The 21,302-nt window shown below is 43.4% G+C and overlaps 1 protein-coding gene across 1 annotated transcript in view; it reads right to left on the bottom strand.

Moving 5' to 3' along the window:
- The window catches only part of LOC124803171 (putative inorganic phosphate cotransporter), a 127,277-nt gene that overhangs the window by 94,082 nt on the left and 11,893 nt on the right, over window positions 1-21,302 (bottom strand). The window contains exons 4-5 of the mRNA XM_047264354.1: window positions 15,588-15,672; window positions 13,071-13,291 (exon numbers count right to left, since the gene is read on the bottom strand). Of these exons, the coding sequence (XP_047120310.1) occupies window positions 13,071-13,291; window positions 15,588-15,672 (306 nt within the window). The remainder of the gene's footprint in view (window positions 1-13,070; window positions 13,292-15,587; window positions 15,673-21,302) is intronic.

The following is a 21,302-nucleotide window of genomic DNA, read 5'->3' as shown; positions in this document are numbered from 1 at the left end:
CTACACTGCTGATATAACTCAACCCTTCTTCCTGTCAACCTACAGGACACTGAGGACACCACCTTCCCTCCAGAAACCCCACCCATCTCTCCCAGCTCGGCGTCAACCAGTTCACATCTCGGTACAACTGGCTCCTATGGACAAGCCCTTCCAAGATCCAGCCAAAGACTGAAAAAGAATCCAAGTGCAGATTTCCATTCCATGATTTCTACTACGTCATTTATAACTTCCCTAGCCGAGTAACAAACTTATTAAAGTAGACTGTTATTGTTTGAGGTTCACAATCATATAAAATCTTTCAAGAAAGTAATCGTCCCCTTTAACTATTAATTTTATTTATTTATAAAATCACCTATAGCAGTTTCTGTATTTAATGATTTCCAAGTGACTCCTTATTTCTAGATTTTGAGGAAGCTTTTGACACCATTTCTCGCAAGAGGTTTCTAATCAAACTGCGTGCCTATGGAGCATGGTCTTAGTTGTGCGACTGTATTCGTGATTTCCTATCAGAGAGGTCACATTCCACAGTAAATGACAGAAAGCCACCAAGTAAAACAGAAGTAATATCTGATGTCCCCGAAGGAAGTGTTATAGGCTCTCTGCTCTTCTTAATCTATATAAACGACTTACGAGACAGTTTGAGCTGTTCCCTTCGTTTGTTTGCAGATGATGCTGTCGTTTATCGTCTAGTAATATCCTGAGAAGGTCAAAACCAATTGCAAAATTATTATGGTGTGAGGAATGGCAATCGACTCTAAATAATGAAAAGTGTGAGGTCATGCACATGAGTACAAAAAGGAATTTTAAATTTCGGTTACACGTTAAGTCACGAAAATGTAAAGGCTGTCAGTTCAGCCAAATACCTACAGTTATGAACACTTAAACTGGAACGATCACATAGAAAATGTTCTTAGGAGGTGAATCAAAGATTGCGTTTTATTGGCAGAATACTTTCAAGATGCGACAAACCTACTAAGGAGACTGCCAACACTAGGCTTCTGCGTCCTCTGCTGGAGTATTGCTGCGCGGTATGGGATCCTTACCAAATAGGATTGAGGATTTACGGAGGATATCGAAAAAGTTGAAAGAAGGAAAGCTCGTTTTGTTTTATCACGAAACAGGGGGAGGGGTGGGGGTGGGGGGGGGGGGGAGAGTGTCATGGACATGATACGCGAATTGGGCGGTAACCATTGAAACAAAGACGTTTTTTGTTGCGCCAAGATCTTTTCACGAAATTTTAATCACAGAGTTTCTCATGCCAATGTGAAAACATTTTGCTGACGCTCACCTACATGGGGGAGAAATTATCGTTGTAATAAAATAAGACAAATGAGAGCTCGCACGAAAGATTTAAGCGTTCGTTTTTCCCACGCATTTTTCGAGAGTGGAATGGTAGTCTGCAGGTGGTCCGACAAACCCTCTGCCAGCCACTTAAGTATAAATGGGAGAGTGGTCATGTAGATGCAGAAACACAGTGGAAATTTCGTGTTTTAGCACAAGTCAAAATTGTAAAAATATCAGATATTTACACGCGTCACCTTCACATCCACGGCCTTATTATTTAACGTTGTTTGCGTCATTTACTTATATATTTTTTTGAATTCCGCTCCCCTCCCTTCTTCCCGAAATTAAGACCCCTGCGAATCTCGCTTGAGCTTTGGTCGTCGTACACTGCCACACTTCATATGTCACACTCCGAATTTCGCGTCTACACGTTCTTTCTCCACGAATCTTTAATAGTATGTCCAACATTATGCCTCACATGAAACCTACATCAACTACCACCCTTTTTCATTGAATCCACACCAGTTCCAAATTTAATCCCCAAAAATCTACAAAACCATATTTATTATCAGTTTTTCCTGTTGGCCTATTGTCATGTCTGTATAACAATAATTTTATTAACACTACCTGACAAAAATGTGGAATACCCAGAAGCAGAGCGGGAAATGAAGTGAAACTTTATGGGCTGGAAGGATGTGTGATTTTATTTCAGTACAAAATATAGTCAAATTAAAAAAAAATCTTGACAATATGACGTTGCAACTCTCGCCTGGTTGCATACTCTGATTTGGTTGGGAAGAGCATCGCAAAACCAAAGTATCCTCTCCTAAGGCAAACTGGCCGACAACTGATGTAACTGGTGCTTGACATACTGGACACTGGCACTGTAACGAAGTAGACGATCGAGCTTGTCCCACACATGTTCTGTCAGGGACAGATCTTGGGATCTTGCTGGTCACAGGAGTACGTCAACATACGTAGGCTGTTCAAAAGACATTTTACACTTGTGGACGACCATTGTCCAGTTGGGAAATGGCGCCACGATACTGTTGCACGAGTGGTAACACATGAGTACACAGGATGTCCATGATGAACCATTGTGCCAGTGTTCCCTCAGTCCGTACGAGCTGTGTCCTGAACTCATACCCAATGGCTTCCACAGCACGATTCCAATAGTAACTCTGCTGTGCCTCTCCAACTCTAATACGTTGGATGAAAGTGACTTCTTCCAAGGTTGCCGTCATACTCCCTGACGATAGTCATCTCAGGAAGTGCAGAACTGCAATTCATCGCTGATCACGATGTGAAGCCATTCGTCAGCAGTCCATGCTTACCCATCACGGCACCAATCTAAATGTAGCCGATTATGCTGTGTTGTTCACGACTCGCTACGAATGGGACGGTTATTCCCTAATCCGGATGCTGCTAGTTTCCGACCTGACCAATGGTGCGGGATGATGCAGAGTGCAGCAAGAAGTCCATTATTTTTTGTCAGATGGCATGCGCAGATTTGAAGGGATTACGATGTACTTGGTGCATAATACGGCGATACTTCTTTGTGGTGATCAGATGTGGTCGACCGGAACGTTATGTCTGGCCTCATCATCCCTAGTAGTCCAACGTTGGGCTAGTGTCACTCCAAATGTCCCACACATCTGGATATTGCCAAATGGAGACCCACAATGAGGCCTGTTAAAAACTTTGCCAGGTGCTGATAACACTGTATCACACAAGTACACAGCGTCTCCATCTCTTTCAGCCCTCACTCAACATCTGACGCTGTTCACACCCCTTACATACCCTACCAGGTCTGGTAACAACACTAAACGTGAACAACACTAATGCACTGTGGTAGCTGTTCATCTGTCTCAGAGAACTGCAACTGGATTCTCCGAATGTTGTACGTGTGTACAGAGCATCCGACCATATATTTTGGGTGCTTTTTGCTCAGGCGGTGTATTTACATTTTAATTAATCATCAATAAAATCTTCTGAAAAGTCAAAAAGAGCCATCTGTATTGTAATTTATAGAAAAAGCGTGTGTGTAGGTGGCTCCTTAACACCTTACACGTATTTTTATATGTTTTAAAACATATTGGCTGAGGAACGTTTGTAATTGCTATGATTGCTAGACTACAACCAGCCCGCGTGCAAAAGTAATAGAGCAACCCCAAGATTAACTGCAAACATTTATTCAGTCTACATGTCAAGAAGAAAATTTGGCATAACTGGGTTTCGTTGATTATGGTCATCACCTCATGTGGTGAGGTATTTTAATCACTACGGTAATGACCACGATACTGGCCTTGTAAATAATTTCAGGCTTACATTTCAGCAATGATGGGCTACAGCTGATTTGTGACGTTCCTGTCACCTCTTCCCAGCTGTTTTAATAATCTGTACCATGTGCGACATGTACTGTTGGCACAGTGACTCTATTTTGAGGAAGGAGGAACATCTAAAACGTTTTTAGCGCTAAAAATCAGAAATAATTTTACTTTCTCACTCTCACTTTATTTCTTAAGCGTCATAAACTAGTCGATAGTAACGAGATATCTTAATTATTCGTATGATCCATGCAGCACGCAAATAACTGAATGAACTCTGTATTACCTCTTCATTTATAGTCTGACAGGTAGCCACTTAGCCACTGAGTAAAACATTTATGCTGATTGTACGTGTAATCTGTGACATTGAGAGAGAACGAGGGCGTGCCGCAAAGTAATACCTCCGAATTTTTTATTCTGTTCTTAATATCAGTCGAGGTACTACACGCATATTACTCCGCCGACTTTTCGCTTTGCAGATGCAAGTAGCAATACTATGTCGCTGGAAAGGTCCCAAATGTAGCGAGTAACATGGCACAATGCCGGTGTGTGAGAAACAGCGTGTTGTAATCGAATTTCTTACCACAGAAAACGTGCCTCCTTTTGGAATCCATGGAGGAATGACAGCTGTTTACGTTTGTGATGGTATCGACATCAGTAATGTACGACGTTGGATTTTTCGCTCTCGTAATGAAGGAAACGGTGATGCTAACCTCAACATGTGTGACAGAGCTGGGAGTGGACGTTCAAAACTTATAGAAAACCTTCAAGGACTTCACTCTGATAGTGAAGAAGCGGTGTAAGCGGAGGTGAGATGGTGGCAAGAAAGTCAAACATTCTATAGTGAGAGTATCAACAAACTTGTCTCTTGTTGGAAGGTATGTATTCTTCGCCATGGTTACTATGTTGAGAAATAAGCAAGTAAACATGAAGAATAAAGATGTAGAATGTTAATACAGTTTTAGTTACATCTCTTTAAGAGTTTTCACATAATTATTTCGGATGCATTACTTTTAATCACAAGCCGGCCAGAGTGGCCGAGCGGTTCTAGGCGCTACAGTCTGGAAACGCACGACTGCTGCGGTCGCAGGTTCGAATCCTGCCTCGGGCATGGATGTGTGTGATGTCCTTAGCTTAGTTAGGTTTAAGTAGTTCTAAGTTCTAGGGGACTGATGACCTCAGAAGTTAAGTCCCATAGTGCTCAGAGCCATTTGAGCCATTTTTACTCACGCCCTCGTAATTATTTGAAAATAAACGTTCCAGTTACATTGTTACCATCGTCTACGTTCGACGTCAGCGTGCAATAACCAGCCACAGATGGCATGTGGCAGTACTAGCAATGGAAGATGTATAAAGTATGTCGGGAGGACGCAGTCTTTGTCGTATTCCAGAAATGGAACGATTTATCTGACGTCCAAAAAGACATAATCATTGGATTTCGGGCCAAGGGTGGAATCATTTCCGAAATGGCTAAGTTTGTAAACAGTTCGCGAGCAGCAGTAGTTAAAGTATACCGTGTATGACAAAATGGCGCTATCCAAACCTCCAAACCGGCGCCAACACAACTCAGGTGCACTAAGGGCCATTGTTGACAGGGTGGAGATGTTCAGAATGGTTCAAATGGCTCTGAGCACTATGTGACTTAACTTCTGAGGTCATCAGTCCCCTAGCACTTAGAACTACTTAAACCTAACTAACCTTAGGACATCACACACATCCATGTCCGAGGCAGGATTCGAACCTGCGACTGTAGCTGTCGCGCGGTTCCAGACTGTAGTGCCTAGAACCGCACTGCCACCCCGGCCGGCGGGTGGAGTTGTATAAGGGACAGCAGATGTGCGACTGTTGAGCAACTGACCATCCAGATGAACCAAGATGCTGCCAACAGTGGCTCCGTTTAGCCACCGTTGCTACTTACGGGCCTCTGCAGCAGGTGTCTGGTTCATGCAACCATGCTAACTGCTGTTCATCGTCGACGATGGCTGCTATTTGGACGCCAATATCGCAACTGGACGTCCACTGATTGGCGAATGGTGGCCTTTTCCGATGAATCACGTTTTATGCTCTATCGGACAGACGGCCGTTGGTACGTACTGCGTGAAACGTCTGAAAGCAAAGGGGTCCAGGCCGGAGGAGGGAGCGTCGTGGTCAGGCGAATATTTTCGTGGCGTTCTCTAGGTGAGCTCTTCATTCTGGAAGGCACAGTGGCTCATCACAAACATGCATCTATCGTCGGGGACCATGTCCATGACCGTATGCGGTCTGCTTGTCCTCGGCACGATGGCATCTACCAGCAGGACATTGCAAGCTGTCACAAAGCTCGCAATGTAAGTGTGTGGTTTTAAGAGCATCAGGATGCGTTTGCTGTACTCGGTTGGTCAACAAACTCCTCGGATTTAAACCCAGTCGAGAATCTATATGACCATTTCGATCGGGCTGTTCCCGACGTGGATCCTTAAACGAGAAACCTAGGACAACTGGCCACGGAGCTGGAGTTGGAGTGGCTGCACATCGTCTCGCATCGTCTCGCATCGGTCCGTGCTGCGAAAGGTGGTTGTGAGGTTTTTGACGGGTGATCACAGTTATGTGATTGGACAGTGAAATTACTTAAGAGAAAATTGTAGTTACGGTCATTACAACTAGCAGACATGCTTAACTGTCTCAGTGGTTACACGACGTGTGTGACTTCAGTCAAGTGATACTAATCAGAGAGTAGCTCATAACAACTGGGATCCACTTAGCCTTTTAACTGTTTGCGAAACGTACATACAACACTAACTACGCGCTCTTGAGCTAACGTCGTATATGCGCGACACAAATTAGTAGCGTGAGTAGCACGTGTGGCGGGTATATATGTATAGATTTTTTTTCGCAACAGGAATGTACGCCGTAGAGAGCCTTCCAGGCTCTATAGCACGGAGTGAACTGTAGCTCTTCAAGCGCTTGTTAGTTGTTTTAGTAATTTTATTCATATCGATCGCATATGGCAGAAGTAGTTTTATTATTTTGCCATTCGCTCCTCTTGGAGGGATTACAATGCAGGAGCGAGTTATAAAGCAGTCGAAAGATGTGGTTGCGCTGTTCGCGAAACTCAGAAGTAGAAATGTTGCTTGCAAGTAGCTATAGAGAAGACGAATTTAACCCTCTTTCATCTTCGGGTGAGGATACTGTAGCTACATTCGATCCTGGCCCTTCAGCATCTCGGGGCCGACAAAAATTGTTCACGTTTCCCTAGCTCATTTTTCGGGACTGAAAATGTTCAATATAAGGTCTGTTGACGGTTTTTTATCTGCTCCCACTCCATTTCAAAACGTAGGTATAGGCGAAAGCCTTCTCTTGGTCAAATTGTGCCTAGCTTTCAAGCCGTATGTTATTTAGAAAATAAGTTATTTTGGAATGAAAATGTTGTTCTCTGTGAGTCTGAAACAGGATTTGTTCGCGATATTTAAGATTACACCGGTGCAACGACCGACATAGTAACCACTGAAGGTTACTTAAAAAAATAGACAATATAGCAGCAACATTTCTGGGGTCTTACATAGGAAGAGGACACACTCTGCACGTAGACAACTGGTACACGAGTCCAGATATGCTCAAGTGCTTGTGTAATTGAGAAATTAATGCAGTAGGGACACATTCCGTCAGTAAAGAACCTCAAACGCAAGTTGCAGGTGAGAGATCTGGAAACTGGCCAAACGAGGACGGTATTGGTATTGAAGTGGCGCGACTGGAGGGACGTATATATATTTTTCATATGTCGTGCTGGTGAAACGGTAGCAACAGGAGAAAACAAATTTTGAAAAACTGAAACCGAAATGGGTGTTGGACTGCCAGTCAATGGGAGCCGTAGACAGATGTGACAAGACACTAGGCGTAACTGAGTGTATTGCAAAAAACATGAAATGATATAAAAATTCCTTTTTAGCTCATGCTGTAACTAGTGACTCAGGTAGACAGACTCTTTACTGGCTCCCACAATCGGCGGTGCCACATACAGGGAATATGCAAAATCATGTGAACAGCGGTAGTAATGGGATGGTTGTGTTTGACGGTCAACAACGCAGGTAAGGCACGTGTCGCGCTGGACTGTGCGTGATCAATATGGACTAGGCATCAGTGCAGGTTGTTTACGATTAGTGCACACTTCGTATTTGCAAAAAAAATGGTTCAAATGCCTCTGGGAACTATGGGACTTAACATCCGAGGTCATCAGTCCCCTGGAACTTAGAACTACTTAAACCTAACTAACCTTAAGACATCACACACATCCATGCCCGAGGCAGGATTCGAACCTGCGACCGTAGCGGTCACGCGGTTCCAGACTGAAGCGCCTAGAACAGCTCGCCCACCGCGGCCAGCTTCGTATTTGAATTCAGAGGCCGAAGTCGACGCGCAATGAAAGATCTAAGAGAGTTCCAAACGGGGCAGATTGTGGGGGCCCGATTAGCTTCTTCTTCTTCCGTATCCGGATGCACCAATTATATCTTCCCTTCCCAGTAATTAGCAACGTAGTTTGCTTTGTCATTGACTTTCAAAATATCATCTTTAGTGCATGTTATAGACATATCTGGGCAAATCAGTAGGTGGTTCAAGTCCTGTATTGCTCCGCATTCACACCTATCGCTATCACTGTAACCCCATTTAAATAGGTTTGATTTGCACCCAGTTACTCCAGTGCGCAGCCGGTTTAGTGACCTCCAAGTTGTAAAAGGTAGTTGAAATCCTGCAGATCCCTCCTCAAGTAGTGCCATTGTGGAGTGTGGCACCATTTCTTCCCAAAGAGATAGCCGCCTTGCGCCGGGTCTGGTGGCGAGCTCTTCAGTAGTTTCAATCAAACTCCTGCGGGATTTCAGCCGGACACGTTGTTTTCGGTGCATATGCATCGGGTGTCGAGGATCATTCTTTTGTTTTGATCTTTCGATCTCGGCGGCTACTTGTCTGCGGATAGTGGGTGGTGCTATGCCTATGATGGGATAAATGATGTCTGTGGGAGTTGGTTTGTGGCATCCTGTGGCAATACGTACAGTTTCGTTTACGGTGACGTCAACTTGCTTAGTGCGAGCAGAGTTCCTCCAAACTGGCGCCGCATATTCCGCTGCTGAGATACTCAGCACCAGACCCGTGGTGCGCAAAACATGTGGTTGAGCTCCCCACGATGAATCTGTTAGCTTCCGCAGTATGTTGTTCCTGGCACAGACCTTTTTTTTAGTGTTGCGACAGTGCTGCTTAAAAGTAAGTGCTCTGTCCAATGTTACTCCCAGGTATTTTGGGCTGTTTGTATATTTCAGCTCTTCCCCTTGCCACATGACTCGGAGTTTCCGTTTGGCTTGTTTGTTCCTAAGATGGAAGGCGGATACTTGAGATTTACTAGGGTTTGGTTTGAGATTATTGCCGTCGTAATAGGTAGCAAGTTCTGTTAAGGCTCCTGTGACATTCTCCTCCACTTGTTCAAAGGTTTTATCCCCTGTGGCCACTGCTGCATCATCAGCATATATGAACATTCGTGTCTGGTGGCTGATGGGAAGATCGTTGGTATAGATGTTAAATAATATTGGAGCCAAGACACTATCCTGTGCAAGACCATTTTTCTGTGTCCTCCATCGGCTGTTTTTAGATTGTAAGGTTACATAGTAGCGTCTGTTCTGTAGCATGCATTGCACGAACATAGAAAGGGTGTAGTCCTTAGTGACATTATACACTTTCTGGGTAAGCAACTTATGGTTAACTGTGTCATATGCAGCACTGAGATCCAGGAATGCGACCCCAGTTACTTCTCCACTCTGATAGCCGTCTTCGATGTACTGTGTGAGATTAAGGATTTGGCCACAGCATGATTTTCCTGGTCGAAATCCAGCTTGTTCGTTAATGAGGGCTTTGTCCACATAATCAGCTATGCGTTTGAGGATCATTCGCTCCAGCACTTTAAATAAATGACAAAGCAGTGAGACAGGCCGGAAATTTTTAGCTTCAGCTGGGTCTTTCCCTGGTTTTAGTAACGCAATAACCCGAGCTTTCCTCCACAGTTTAGGAATTTGCATTGTTGTAATACAGTTATTCGTTAGCTCTAGGATCCATGCTTGTACTCCCGGTCCAAAATGTTTAATTTGCTCAGATCTCAGATCGTCGAGGCCAGCGGCCTTAATTGTTTTTCAAATCGTTGATGGCATCTTGTAGCTCCTGAATGAAGAACGGGCGAGCTAGGAAGCTAATCTCCTCGTTCAATTTTCTTTTAATTTTGCCATTTCTGATCTTCCTTTTAGTTTTTCCGTTCATGAGTAGTTGGTGGACTATCTGATCAGGTGTAACTTCGCTGTAATTTGGTTGTGGTTCTGTTGGGTCGTTGTTGAGACTTTTGACCAGTTTCCATGCCTTCCTACTGCTGTGCTTCATGTCCGTCTCTTGTAGGAGGTTACACCACTTTTCCTTTCTCGCTTCGGAGATACCAGGCATCAGTACCTCGCCTGCCTGGATCGTTTCCTCTGAGAAGGGGTCCTTATTGTACAGTTCTTCATACTTTTTCAGAGCTTCCTTGCTGCTACCATTGAGTCCATCGATATACTGGGTGCGGCACCCTCTAGGTATGCGCCGTCGAGAGATTTTCTTGACAAGGTCTATAAAAGTTTCATATGATTGTGTCTCTGGTTTAATTTCCAAGATCTCCTTATCAAGGTCCTCTGTGAAAAGTTCCCAATGAGCTTTTTTGAAATTGAAGCGTCTCTTGAAGGGCATTACATGTGAGTTGATTACTGCAGTAATGCAGCAAGTTATTGCTCTGTGTTACGATCTTGGAATTGGGTCCTCGATTTGCTTTACAGTTTGCAGGGATACCTTTTCGGAGACAAAGATGTTATCTGGATTATATCCTCGTTTCCATCTTCCACTGTTAAATGATGCAGGCAACTTTGGGTCATGTATCAATTTCAGTTTAGCCTGGTCTGCCCAGATCTCCAGCATTTCGCCATCGTCATTTGTCTCTTTATAACCCCATGCGAGACCGTGACAGTTAAAATCTCCTAGTACAACTTTAATGTTTTTTTGAATGGAAATTTCCAGGCTCCGTAAATTTGAACCTCGCACTGGGTGGTTTGTACACGGATGTTACAGTACATGAATGTAGCTCAATAGTTAGAATTTCTATATTTTCTTCGCAGGTCAGAGCACAGGAGCATACGTCTAAGTTCGGTTTCACAAATATAGCACTTCCGTACCTTTCGTGTGGTCTCTCAAGAACTAATTTCATACCCTGTATTTTTGGTCTATGGCTAGTTGATGCTCTGTGAGTTTCTAGTATCACTAAAACATCACAGTTGTTTCGTTTGCACATGTCAGATAATAAAATTTCTTTATTTACAGATAAGCCTTCAGTATTGCAGGAAGTTGTCACTAGTGATGGTCTTGATAAAGGCCTTTTTTGAGTCTCTTCGGAGAGTTGTTTTGTCATCTATGGTTTTGGTGCTCCGGTGTTTGCAGGATTGGCAGACTAAGTCGTTTCCATCTTCGTGGAGGCTCCTGCAGTGTCCCCCCCACCGTAGCTAGAGCATCAGCAACCAAGACAGTCACCTTATCGACTGTTTCAAGAGCAACTATTTCAACAGTCATGGCAGCATACACAAAACACTGAAAGACGTCATCGTGTAAACGAAATAGTGGTCGCAAATCACAACTAAATGACAGAGATTGTCGTACGCTAACAAGAATTGTGTCAAAACAACACAAAAGTACGACAGCTAAGTGACTGCAGAGCTCAATAGCATCTTCGAGACCCCGTATCTATCCGCCGAGAACTCCATAGAGGGAATAATCGTGGACGAGCTGCTATACCGAAACCATTAGTGACGACAACCAAAGCAAATAAGCGCAAAACATGGCGTCTGGAGCATAAATCCTGGACGGCTGATCAGTGGAAACACGTCATATGGTCCGACGAGTCAACGTTTTCGTTATTTCCAACATCGTGCCAGGTTTGCGTCTGGAGACCGCCAAAAGAAGCCTACAATCCTGATTGCTTGATTCCAACGGTTAAGCATGGAGGTGGAAGTGTGATGGTGTGGGCAGCCATAGCATGGTATTCTGCTGGTCCCATCATTTTACTCAAAGGCCGTGTTACAGCCAACCATTACGTGAACATTTTAGGTGGTCAGGTGCATCCCATGATTCAAATGTTGTTCCCCAACAGTGATGCCACATTTAAGGACGATAATGCACCCATTCACACAGGCAGGACAGTACAATCGCAGTATGAGGAGCATGCAACTGAACTGCAGCATCTTCAATGTCCAGCAAAGTCCCCGAACTAGAACATTATCGAACGCTGTCGGCGATATTGGAGCGCAGACCCCGGAGGAGATTTCCGCCTCCCTCGTCACTACAGGAGTTAGAAGAGGTTCTGATCGAAGAGTGGCATAACATTCCGTGGAGACTACACAGTCATTATATGCCAGTATTCTAAGAAGAATCGCAGCTGTATTACGGGCAAATGGGGAGCCAACCCCTTATTAATAAACCATTCCCAAGTAAGTACAGATGTTCACATTATTTTGCCTATCCCTGTACGTGCAGGAGGCAGTGAGCACACAGAAACAGGCCAGAGACACTCCCTCCTCCGGCGCGTCACGTGATTTCGCGTGATCTCGTGGTGTCTGGAGCACCAAAAAGCTGCCCTGCAGTGACAAGAAATCAGTGTCGTATTCAGACTACATTCTTAGAACTTCGAAGCAGTTTGTTGATAACCTGTGCTGCGAGCTTGTGCTGTGTTTCATGTTTGAATAGGTTTCTCATAGCAGTACGACGAATTTTAGCAGTACGGCGAATTTGGGTTTTATCCACAGACTTGCAGCATTTCACAGACTTAATTATTTGTGTAATAGAAGCCAAGCAGAAATCTGTGTTGTGAGCCGAACTCTTAACCTGTACTGACCATCTTTAAGTTATTTAACGTCCTTACGAGAAAAAACCTGTCAGTGGCTGAGTTATATATAATTATTATTCATGAAATTCTAGAGAAACAGCACAGAAAAGAACAAATTTAAGAAGTCGGCCTTCGAGAGAGGAAGACGTCTTCCAAATGTGAGAACTTGCCTAGTTGAATCATCTCGATCAGAAAGGCACTCTTTGAGAAGATGCGTCGTTTGCAGCAAGAACAACTAGCAGAACCAACGTGGAAACAGTTATAAACAATGTGATGTGGAAAACGTTTTGTTCCATGTTTAGAACTTAAGAAATGCAGTACTGTCCTTCATTATAAAGGTTTGTGAATGTCAATAGGTAAAGAAATACAGAAGCGACCATAATCTCTAGTGTGACAGAAATGGTCAGCTTAGGGGGTCTGACAAGGGGTGGGCAATGTTCAGCACAGTAAATCTAGTGCTGGTGTACACTTTGCAGCGAAAGGCTCAATACACAACGATAATCTACAATGTTTCCGTTTTCCAACAATGTGGACTGGGTAGTAGATCTCACCTTCTCCGGGGACACGGTGCCCGCGATGCTGGTGGTGATGTAGTTGAGCTCGTGGGGCGCGATGCGCGGGTGTCTGGAGGGAGAGTCGTACACCGTCACGAACCACAGGATGCTCCAGACGCCCGCGATGCCGCCGAGGATGTAGAAGCTCGCCTTCCACCCCAGGGCCTCGATAATGGCCGAGCAGATGGGCCACGTCACCACCGTGCCAAAGGTCCCTCCTGAGAACCGTTGGAGCTTCTAGCACACAATTAGTCAGATCTGGTGTTGAACGTGTACTTGCATCGTTTACTAAAGAATTAACGGGCCTGTTGTGGTATAAGTGTTGACAACAGTAGCATTAAGTTATTGTACAGGGTATCATAATTAACAGTTTAAACTGACACAGGTGACAGTATACAATAATAGAAGGAAAACTGTTTTATTGAATATACGTCCGCGTACGTGCCGTTTGTTAGATAACCGAAAATGTATGGTTACGAGCTGCCATTAGTACGAGACATTATCTTAGTACATATATATCTGAAATGTAAACTCTCCATTCTAATTTAACCAGGCTTAAATTTCACCCACAGACTCGCTTAGCAAGAAACACGGTAATACTTCAGTACATTACATGTTAGAATTACTGTACACTTGTTTTAAGGTTACCTATTTACTGTTTTCGTCTGTTGGGTGGCTTTGAAAGTATATTAAATCATATATTTACGATGTACTTTGAAAGCAGAACTCTGGCGATCAATGAAGTTCAAAGCTATTAGATCTGAGTTAGCTTGACCAATGCGGAGGAGAAGTCATCCACTTCTTTTTGATAAATATAATTTTTAGGTATTGGGCCGTGTCATTGAAAACTAATAAAATGATTACATTGCCGATGTTTCAGTTGACTTTCTGAGGTCCTCTTCGGGGCGGTTCGCTGTTGTTTACTCTTAATATTTTATCCAAATGAACCGGCCACGGAAGCCAACAAACTTATATCATTCACTACTTCTTCGCCAGACTTCCTCGCTGCTTTCTATGGTCGATGTCTGACTACTCCACATGTAAACTTTGCAACAAAAGAGATCCTATCCCAGAAGTCCAACATAACCTCCAATCCCTGTTTAAAGTTTCTAGCTCTTGCCAGCACCTCTTCCTTTAATTCATTTCCAGCCTCACCCCTATGACACACTGCACACCCACCTTCTACATTCTCCCTAAACTCCACAAACCCAACAATCCTGACAACCCATTATAGCTAGTTATTGTGCTCCCACTGAAAGAATTTCAGCTCTCACTGACCAACACCTCCAACCGATTGCCCAAAATCTAGTCTCACAGGTCAAAGATACCAACCACTTCCTTCACTAACTCCCCACCATCCCCACCCATTTATCTCCTGGATCTCTACTCGTCACTGTTGATGCCACTTCCTTAATGCCCATGGTCTTGTCCCTGTTGATACTACTTCTCCCAGTGTCCTTCAGACTCCCGATACATTACCTCATTACTCATACACCTTACTGACATTATCGTATCACACAACCACTCCGTCTTTAGAGGAAAGGTATACAAAGAAACTGGCGGCACAGCACAGCACCTGTGTGGCACCATCCTATGCCAACCCACTTATGGGCCATCTAGAACAAACCCTCCTAGCCTCGCAAAACCCCTAACCCCTGGTCCAGTTTAGGTTCATTGATGATATCCTCATGATTTGGACTTGGGGCCAAGACTCCCTATCCTCATTCCTTCGCAGTCTCAACACTTCCTCCCATCCACTTCACCTTGTCCTCCTCAACCCAGTGTGCCGCCTCCCTGATCATTGATCTTCTCCTCTCTGATGGCGCCATCCACACCTCTGATCACATTAAACCATCATATGTGATGTGCTATGCCAGTGAAAGGAAACCTGTGACCACTGAAGACAGTGCCACAAGTACCTGCAAAAAATAGTAACACAACACACAAACACATGTCATACTAACAAATGTAAATCCACCTGATGATGGAGGTTTAAACTTTCGAAACGCGTCTTAGAGATAAATAAACAGCGACTGGTAACACTTTATATTACTGTTTTAGCTATTTATCTGTACTGTACATGAGACATGTCTTGAGACATGTCTTGTAGAGCGACTTTCTGTGGGGATGACGTACATAAATTTTATTATGTGTGTGAAAAATTTCCCTGCTCTCTTGATATTGAATTTAATAATGTAGGAACCCTTTTGGAATCAAACTCTCACAATTACCATTGTGCAGCCACAACAAAGATCGGAGCGTTCTATAACTGAGCCAGGATTCCAATTGCAAAATGTGGTAATACATATTATAAGATGTTGTATTCACCTCACTGTTTGGTAAAATTACCATCTCTGTTATATGAAATAGCTAAATCCCATTATTTAAGCAGTTTTTTGGTAGCTCACTGTTCAATATTTGTTATAAAACTCTTGTCATTTTTTGAGAATGCCTCACAGTTACATGTATAGTAGTCTGTAACGTTAACGGAACATAAAATTAGCGTTAACTCACCAAGCAGACTCCAGACGAACTTGGCCTTCTCCTCTGGCGGCCCCCACTGCGCCACCAGAGCATGCAGGGAGGGGTACAACGGACCCTGTCAACAACACAGGACTATCTAACGAGCCAGTCAGTGCAAACACTCCTAGAAGTACATCTCGGGGTTACCTAGCATACTGCAATAAATTGTTCTATATGAGTTGGGTATTGCTTATATGCACTGAAATGTGCCCTTTTTGAAGTATGTCTGCTATTTGACACTATTACAGAGCCTACCTGTTATATCCTAGCCAGTAATGCCACCCGAGCCCGCTGCCAAAAGATTGGCAGCATCAAAGTCCGGACGCCGTCCGCATAAGCAGCGCCAGCGAGACAGGAAATCGCCGCAAGTCTGCGCGCGCCACCGCTGGCTTCTGGCTTCTTAAGCGCTGGAGTCGCGAGCGCTAGGACAGTTCTGTATTCACCGCTCAGTTGTATACTCGCCACCGAATTGTGTACTTGCTAGTCAGTTGTGTGTTCATCGCAGCAGAGTTGTTGTTTGTCGTCAGCCGACGCTGACCTAGCCGCTCCGACTCGAACTAGACAGATTTCTGTAGACACGGAGTTCACCACTGTGTTTCTGTATCTTCGTTAATAAAGATAAGTACCGACTTTTATTTAATCAGAGTGTTTGGGTTTTCATCTTTCTGTTCACTGTTCCAGCGGACCGGTCGGCCCGCTATTAAAAGTGTGGCGGTGACTTCGTAAGCCGTTTCTACCGCGAATTGTTTGTCGCTACGAACACCGCCACAAAACTGGCGACGAGGATGGGATTACTGGCTAGGATATAACACTACCTTTCAGACGACTTGCTTTGAAGTTGTGGCAAATGCTAGCAGGAATGAAGATAGATAGATGAGTACACCCAACATTTTTGTTGCCACATTAATATGGTTAGGATAGTAAAAAGTAAAGTCGTATGCCACTGTTGTCTGGGAGACCTCAAGGAGTAGTTTAGCTGCAGAGCTGGAAAGGGGTTTCTTTCACCACACACAGTACCTCTCACCTCGCACATATGTGGCAATTATGTCTTTTGTGTATTTGTAGAGTGTAGGTGAGCGTAATGAATGCATGTATAGTCTGGTGTTATGTTTATGTTGAGTGATGATGATGCTGATGAAACTGTGTGGGTTCTGTGAATGTTGACACAGTAGTGGTTCTAGGGTTCATAATGATTGGCTGTTTCGTTTTAGTGGCTGGTAAAATATTGGTCTGTGATTGTCAGAGAGGGGAGAGGAGGGGGAGGGTAGAGCATGAATTAGGAGAGCAGATGGGCAGAGGGACAGGGGAGGGGGAAGGAAGGGGAAGGGGAGAGTAGAGAGTGGATGAGATTTAGGAAAGAGGTGGGACATGATGGCATCATGAATTTCCTCCAGTCCTGTATCTAGACAACCCAAAGGTCAAAGTTGAATTTGCATCTCCCTTGCCATGTATGTAGACAACTTAAAATTCAAAAGTCAGTTTGTACTTATAGCTCGAAACCCCACTGCTTTCCAGCCTCCCATTGTTCCCTGTCACCACAGACATGCAGCACCCCTTCCACATCTCCTCCCTCCTTCCTTGGCACGTGTGTGTGATCTCAGGGGGACTATGCTGAGATGCGTGTGTTTGCTCAGTCAGAAAGCTCTCAGATGAGTCAAGACTTCTTCTAAATTTAGGAGTTGTAACTGGAAGTTGCATCATTGTTATTTAATGGGTACTGTGATACGATGTATACATATGCTTAGTCAGCATGGTCCCTGACAAATGGAGAGTTGCTGATGCATTCAGACTTGCTTGTGTCATATTTTGCATTATAGAGACAAGGGCTGCGCGTGTATCAGGTTGCTGTCAGAGGGGAGGAGCTGTGTGCTGGTGTACTGCTAAGAAAAATTGGAGAAGGTACAGCCTGCAGTGTTAAAGCAGGAAATGTGTGACGTATTTAACAGTTACCTACTTGGTAAATTCTTCAGCGTGAGCTGTTTGAGATATTTCAGGAACTTTGTGTAGATGACAGTTATCTTATGGATGGTGATTAACGCTGGGATTTTTTTAATCAAAATTGAGGTGTGTGATTACGTAATATGAAACCGTGACTTCTGTCTACAAGAAAAAATCAAGAAAACATGGTTGTGATTGTAAAAAAAAGATAAGAATATTGGCATAGACATTTTAAGTGGAAGAGCTCCAGTTATAGAATGAAGGCATGTAACAAATTCATATGGCAGATTACAAGCAAAGGAATGAATAATGATATCGGTAACCATATTATCAGTTTTATAAAGTCTCTCTGATGTAATTCTTCCTTGGCTAATGAACCGCCTACAGGAAAACTATAGCGTTCTTTGAAGACAAGAGGAGCAGCTGTATGAATATCAGCACTTCACATGGAAAACCAAAAGCAAAGAAGGAAAATGTTGAAAGGAACACATGGAAGGGACATACAACGGCATTGAGCTTGAAGGCAATATTATAGAAGGGAACAGGAAGTAGATGAGGAAGAGGTGGGACACATGATAATGAGAAAATAATTTGATAAACACTGGAAGACCTATGCTGAAACAGTGCCCCTAGAGTAGACGACTTTGCCTCAGAACTACTGATGTCTTTGGGACAGACCGTCATGGCTCAAGTATTCCAACAGGCCTGCGAGATACATGAGACAGGGGAAACACCCTCAGGTTTCAAGAATAATGTAATAATTCCAATTCCAAAGAAAGCAAGTTAATATTACCGAACTATCAGTTTAATAAGACATGGCTGCAAAATAATGACACCCATTATTTACAGAATGGAGAAACTGGTGGAAGCCGACCTCGGTGATGATCAGTTCGAGTTCCAGAGAGCTGCAGGAATGAGCAAGGGAATACTGAATACTGACGCTACGACTTTCTTAGAAGGTAGGTTAAGGCAAAATAACACGGCGCTTATAGAATTTGTAGAGTTGGTGTAAGCTTTTGACAATGTTGACTGGCATACACTCTTTATTTTCGGGAGGTGGCAGGAATAAAATGTAGGGAGCGAAAGGTCGTTTACGACTTTTACAGAAACCAGATGACAGTTATAAGAATCAAAGTCCATGAAGGGAAGCAGTGGGGGAGAAGGAAGTGAGATAGGGTTGTGGCCTACCCGCACTGTTATTCAATCTTTACACAGAGAAATCTGTGAAGGAAAGCAAGAAGAAATTTATAATGAGAATTAAAGTTCATGAAGAAGAAACAACTTTTCGGTCTGGACAAATAGGGCGTATCACGACGATTACAGGGATTAGCGACCACAAGGAAGCTTCTGCTAAGCTGAAAGCCCACTACCATAAAAAAGAAACGCAAAGTACACATATTTAAAAAAAGCTGATAAAAATGCCCTAAAAGCCTTTTTAAGAGACAGTCTCCACTCCTTCCGATCATATCACGTAAGCGTAGAAAAGATGTGCAATTATCCCAGAGAGATAGTATCGACGGCAATTGAGAGATATATACCAAATAAATTAATAAGTGATTGTACTGATACGCCATGGTACACAAAACGGTTCAGATCGCTGTTGCAGAAGCAACGAAAAAAGCATGCCAAATTTAAAAGACCGCAAATCCCCTAGATTGACAAAGTTTTGCAGAAGTTCGAAATATAGCACGAACTTCAATGAGAGATGCTTTTAATAATTTCCACAACGAAACTCTGTCTCGGAATCTGGCAGAAAGCCCAAAGAGATTTTGGTCATACGTAAAGGACACCAGTGGCAAGACGCAATCAATACCTTCACTGAGCGATAAAAACGGTGAAGTCACTGATGAAAGTGCCACTAAAGCAGAGTTTTCTGAAACTCATTCGCCAAAGAAGACGAAGTAAATATTCCTGAATTCCAATTAAGAACGACTGCCAAGATGAGAAACACAGAAGTAGATATCCTCGGTGTAGCAAAGCAGCTTAAACCACTTGATAAAGGCAAGGCCTCCGGTCCAGATTGTATACCAGTCAGGTTCATTTCAGAGTATGCTGATCCAATAGTTCCATATTTAGCAGTTATATACAACCGCTCGCTCACAGAAAGATCCGTACCTAAAGATTGGAAAATTGCTCGAGCAATACCAATACCTAAAAAGGGAGATAGGAGTAATCGGCTGAATTACAGGCCCGTATCACTAACATCGATTTGCAGTAGGGTTTTGGAACATATACTGTGTTCGAACATTATGAATTACCTCGAAGAAAACGATTTATTGACACACAGTCAACACGGATTCAGAAAACATCGTTCTTGTGAAACGCAGCTAGCTCTTTATACTCATGAAGTAATGAGTGCTATCAACAGGGGATGTCAAATTGATTCCATACCTTCAGATTTCCAGAAGGCTTTCGATACCGTTCCTCACAAGCGTCTTCTAAACAAACTGCGTGCCTATGGAATATCGCCTCAGTTGTGCGACTGGATTCGTGATCTCCTGTCAGAAAGGTCACAGTTCGTAGTAATAGACGGAAAGTCATGGAGTAAAACAGAAGTAATATCCGGCGTTCCCCAAGGACGTGTTATAGGCCCTCTATTGGTCCTGATCTATATTAAGGACATAGGAGACAATCTGAGTAGCCATCTTAGATTGTTTGAAGATGATGCTGCCATTTACCGTCTTGTAAAGTCATCAGATGACCAAAACGAATTGCAGAATGATTTAGATAAGATATCTGTGTGGTGCGAAAAGTGGCAGTTGACCCTGAATAAAGAAAAGTGTGTGAAGTTATTCACATGGGTAATAAAAGAAATCCGCTAAATTTCGATTACACGATAAGTCAGAAAAACCTGAAGGCTGTTAATTCAACTAAGTACTTAGGGATTACAATTACAAATAACCTAAATTGGAACTATCACATAGATAATGTTGTGGGTAGAGCAAACAAAAGATTGCGATTCATTGGCAAAACACTTAGAAGGCGCAACAGATCTACTAAAGAGAGTGCTTACACTACACTTGTCCGCCTTGTTCTGGAGTATTGGTGTGCGGTGTGGGATCGGCATCAGGTGAGACTGACGGATGACATTGAAGGGCGGTTCGTTTTGTATGATCGCGAAATAGGGGAGATAGTGCCACACACATGATACGTGGATTGGAGTGGCAGTCATTAAAACGAAGGCATTTTTCGTTGCGACGGGATCTTCTCATGAAATTTCAGTTTTTCGTTGCGACGGGATCTTCTCATGAAATTTCGGTTTTTTGTTGCGACGGGATCTTCTCATGAAATTTCAGTTTTTCGTTGCGACGGGATCTTCTCATGAAATTCAATCATCAGTTTTCTCCTCCGATTGCGAAAACATTCTGTTGGCACTCACCTACATAGGGAGAAATGATCATCACGATAAAATAAGAGAAATCAGGGCTCGCACAGAAAAATTTAAGTGTTCGTTTTTGCCGCGCGCCATTTGAGAGTGGAATGGTAGAGGGACAGCTTGAAGGTGGTTCATTGAACCCTCTGGCAGGCACTTTATTGTGAATGGCAGAGTAATCACGTAGATGTAGATGAAGATGAATTCTGTCAGAGATAGGAAAGGATTTGGAAGTTCAGTTGAATGGATGGACAGTGTCTTGAAAGGAGGATGTAAGGTGAACATAAACTAAAGCAAAACTAGGATAATGGGATGAAGTCGAGTTAAATCAGGTGATGCTATGGGAATTTGGTTATGCAATGAGACACTAAAAGTAGAAGACGAGTTTTGCTATT

The sequence above is a fragment of the Schistocerca piceifrons genome, chromosome 6 (genome assembly GCF_021461385.2).
Source record: "Schistocerca piceifrons isolate TAMUIC-IGC-003096 chromosome 6, iqSchPice1.1, whole genome shotgun sequence".
Lineage (NCBI taxonomy): Eukaryota > Metazoa > Arthropoda > Insecta > Orthoptera > Acrididae > Schistocerca > Schistocerca piceifrons.
This window is presented reverse-complemented; position numbering and strand designations above follow the sequence as displayed.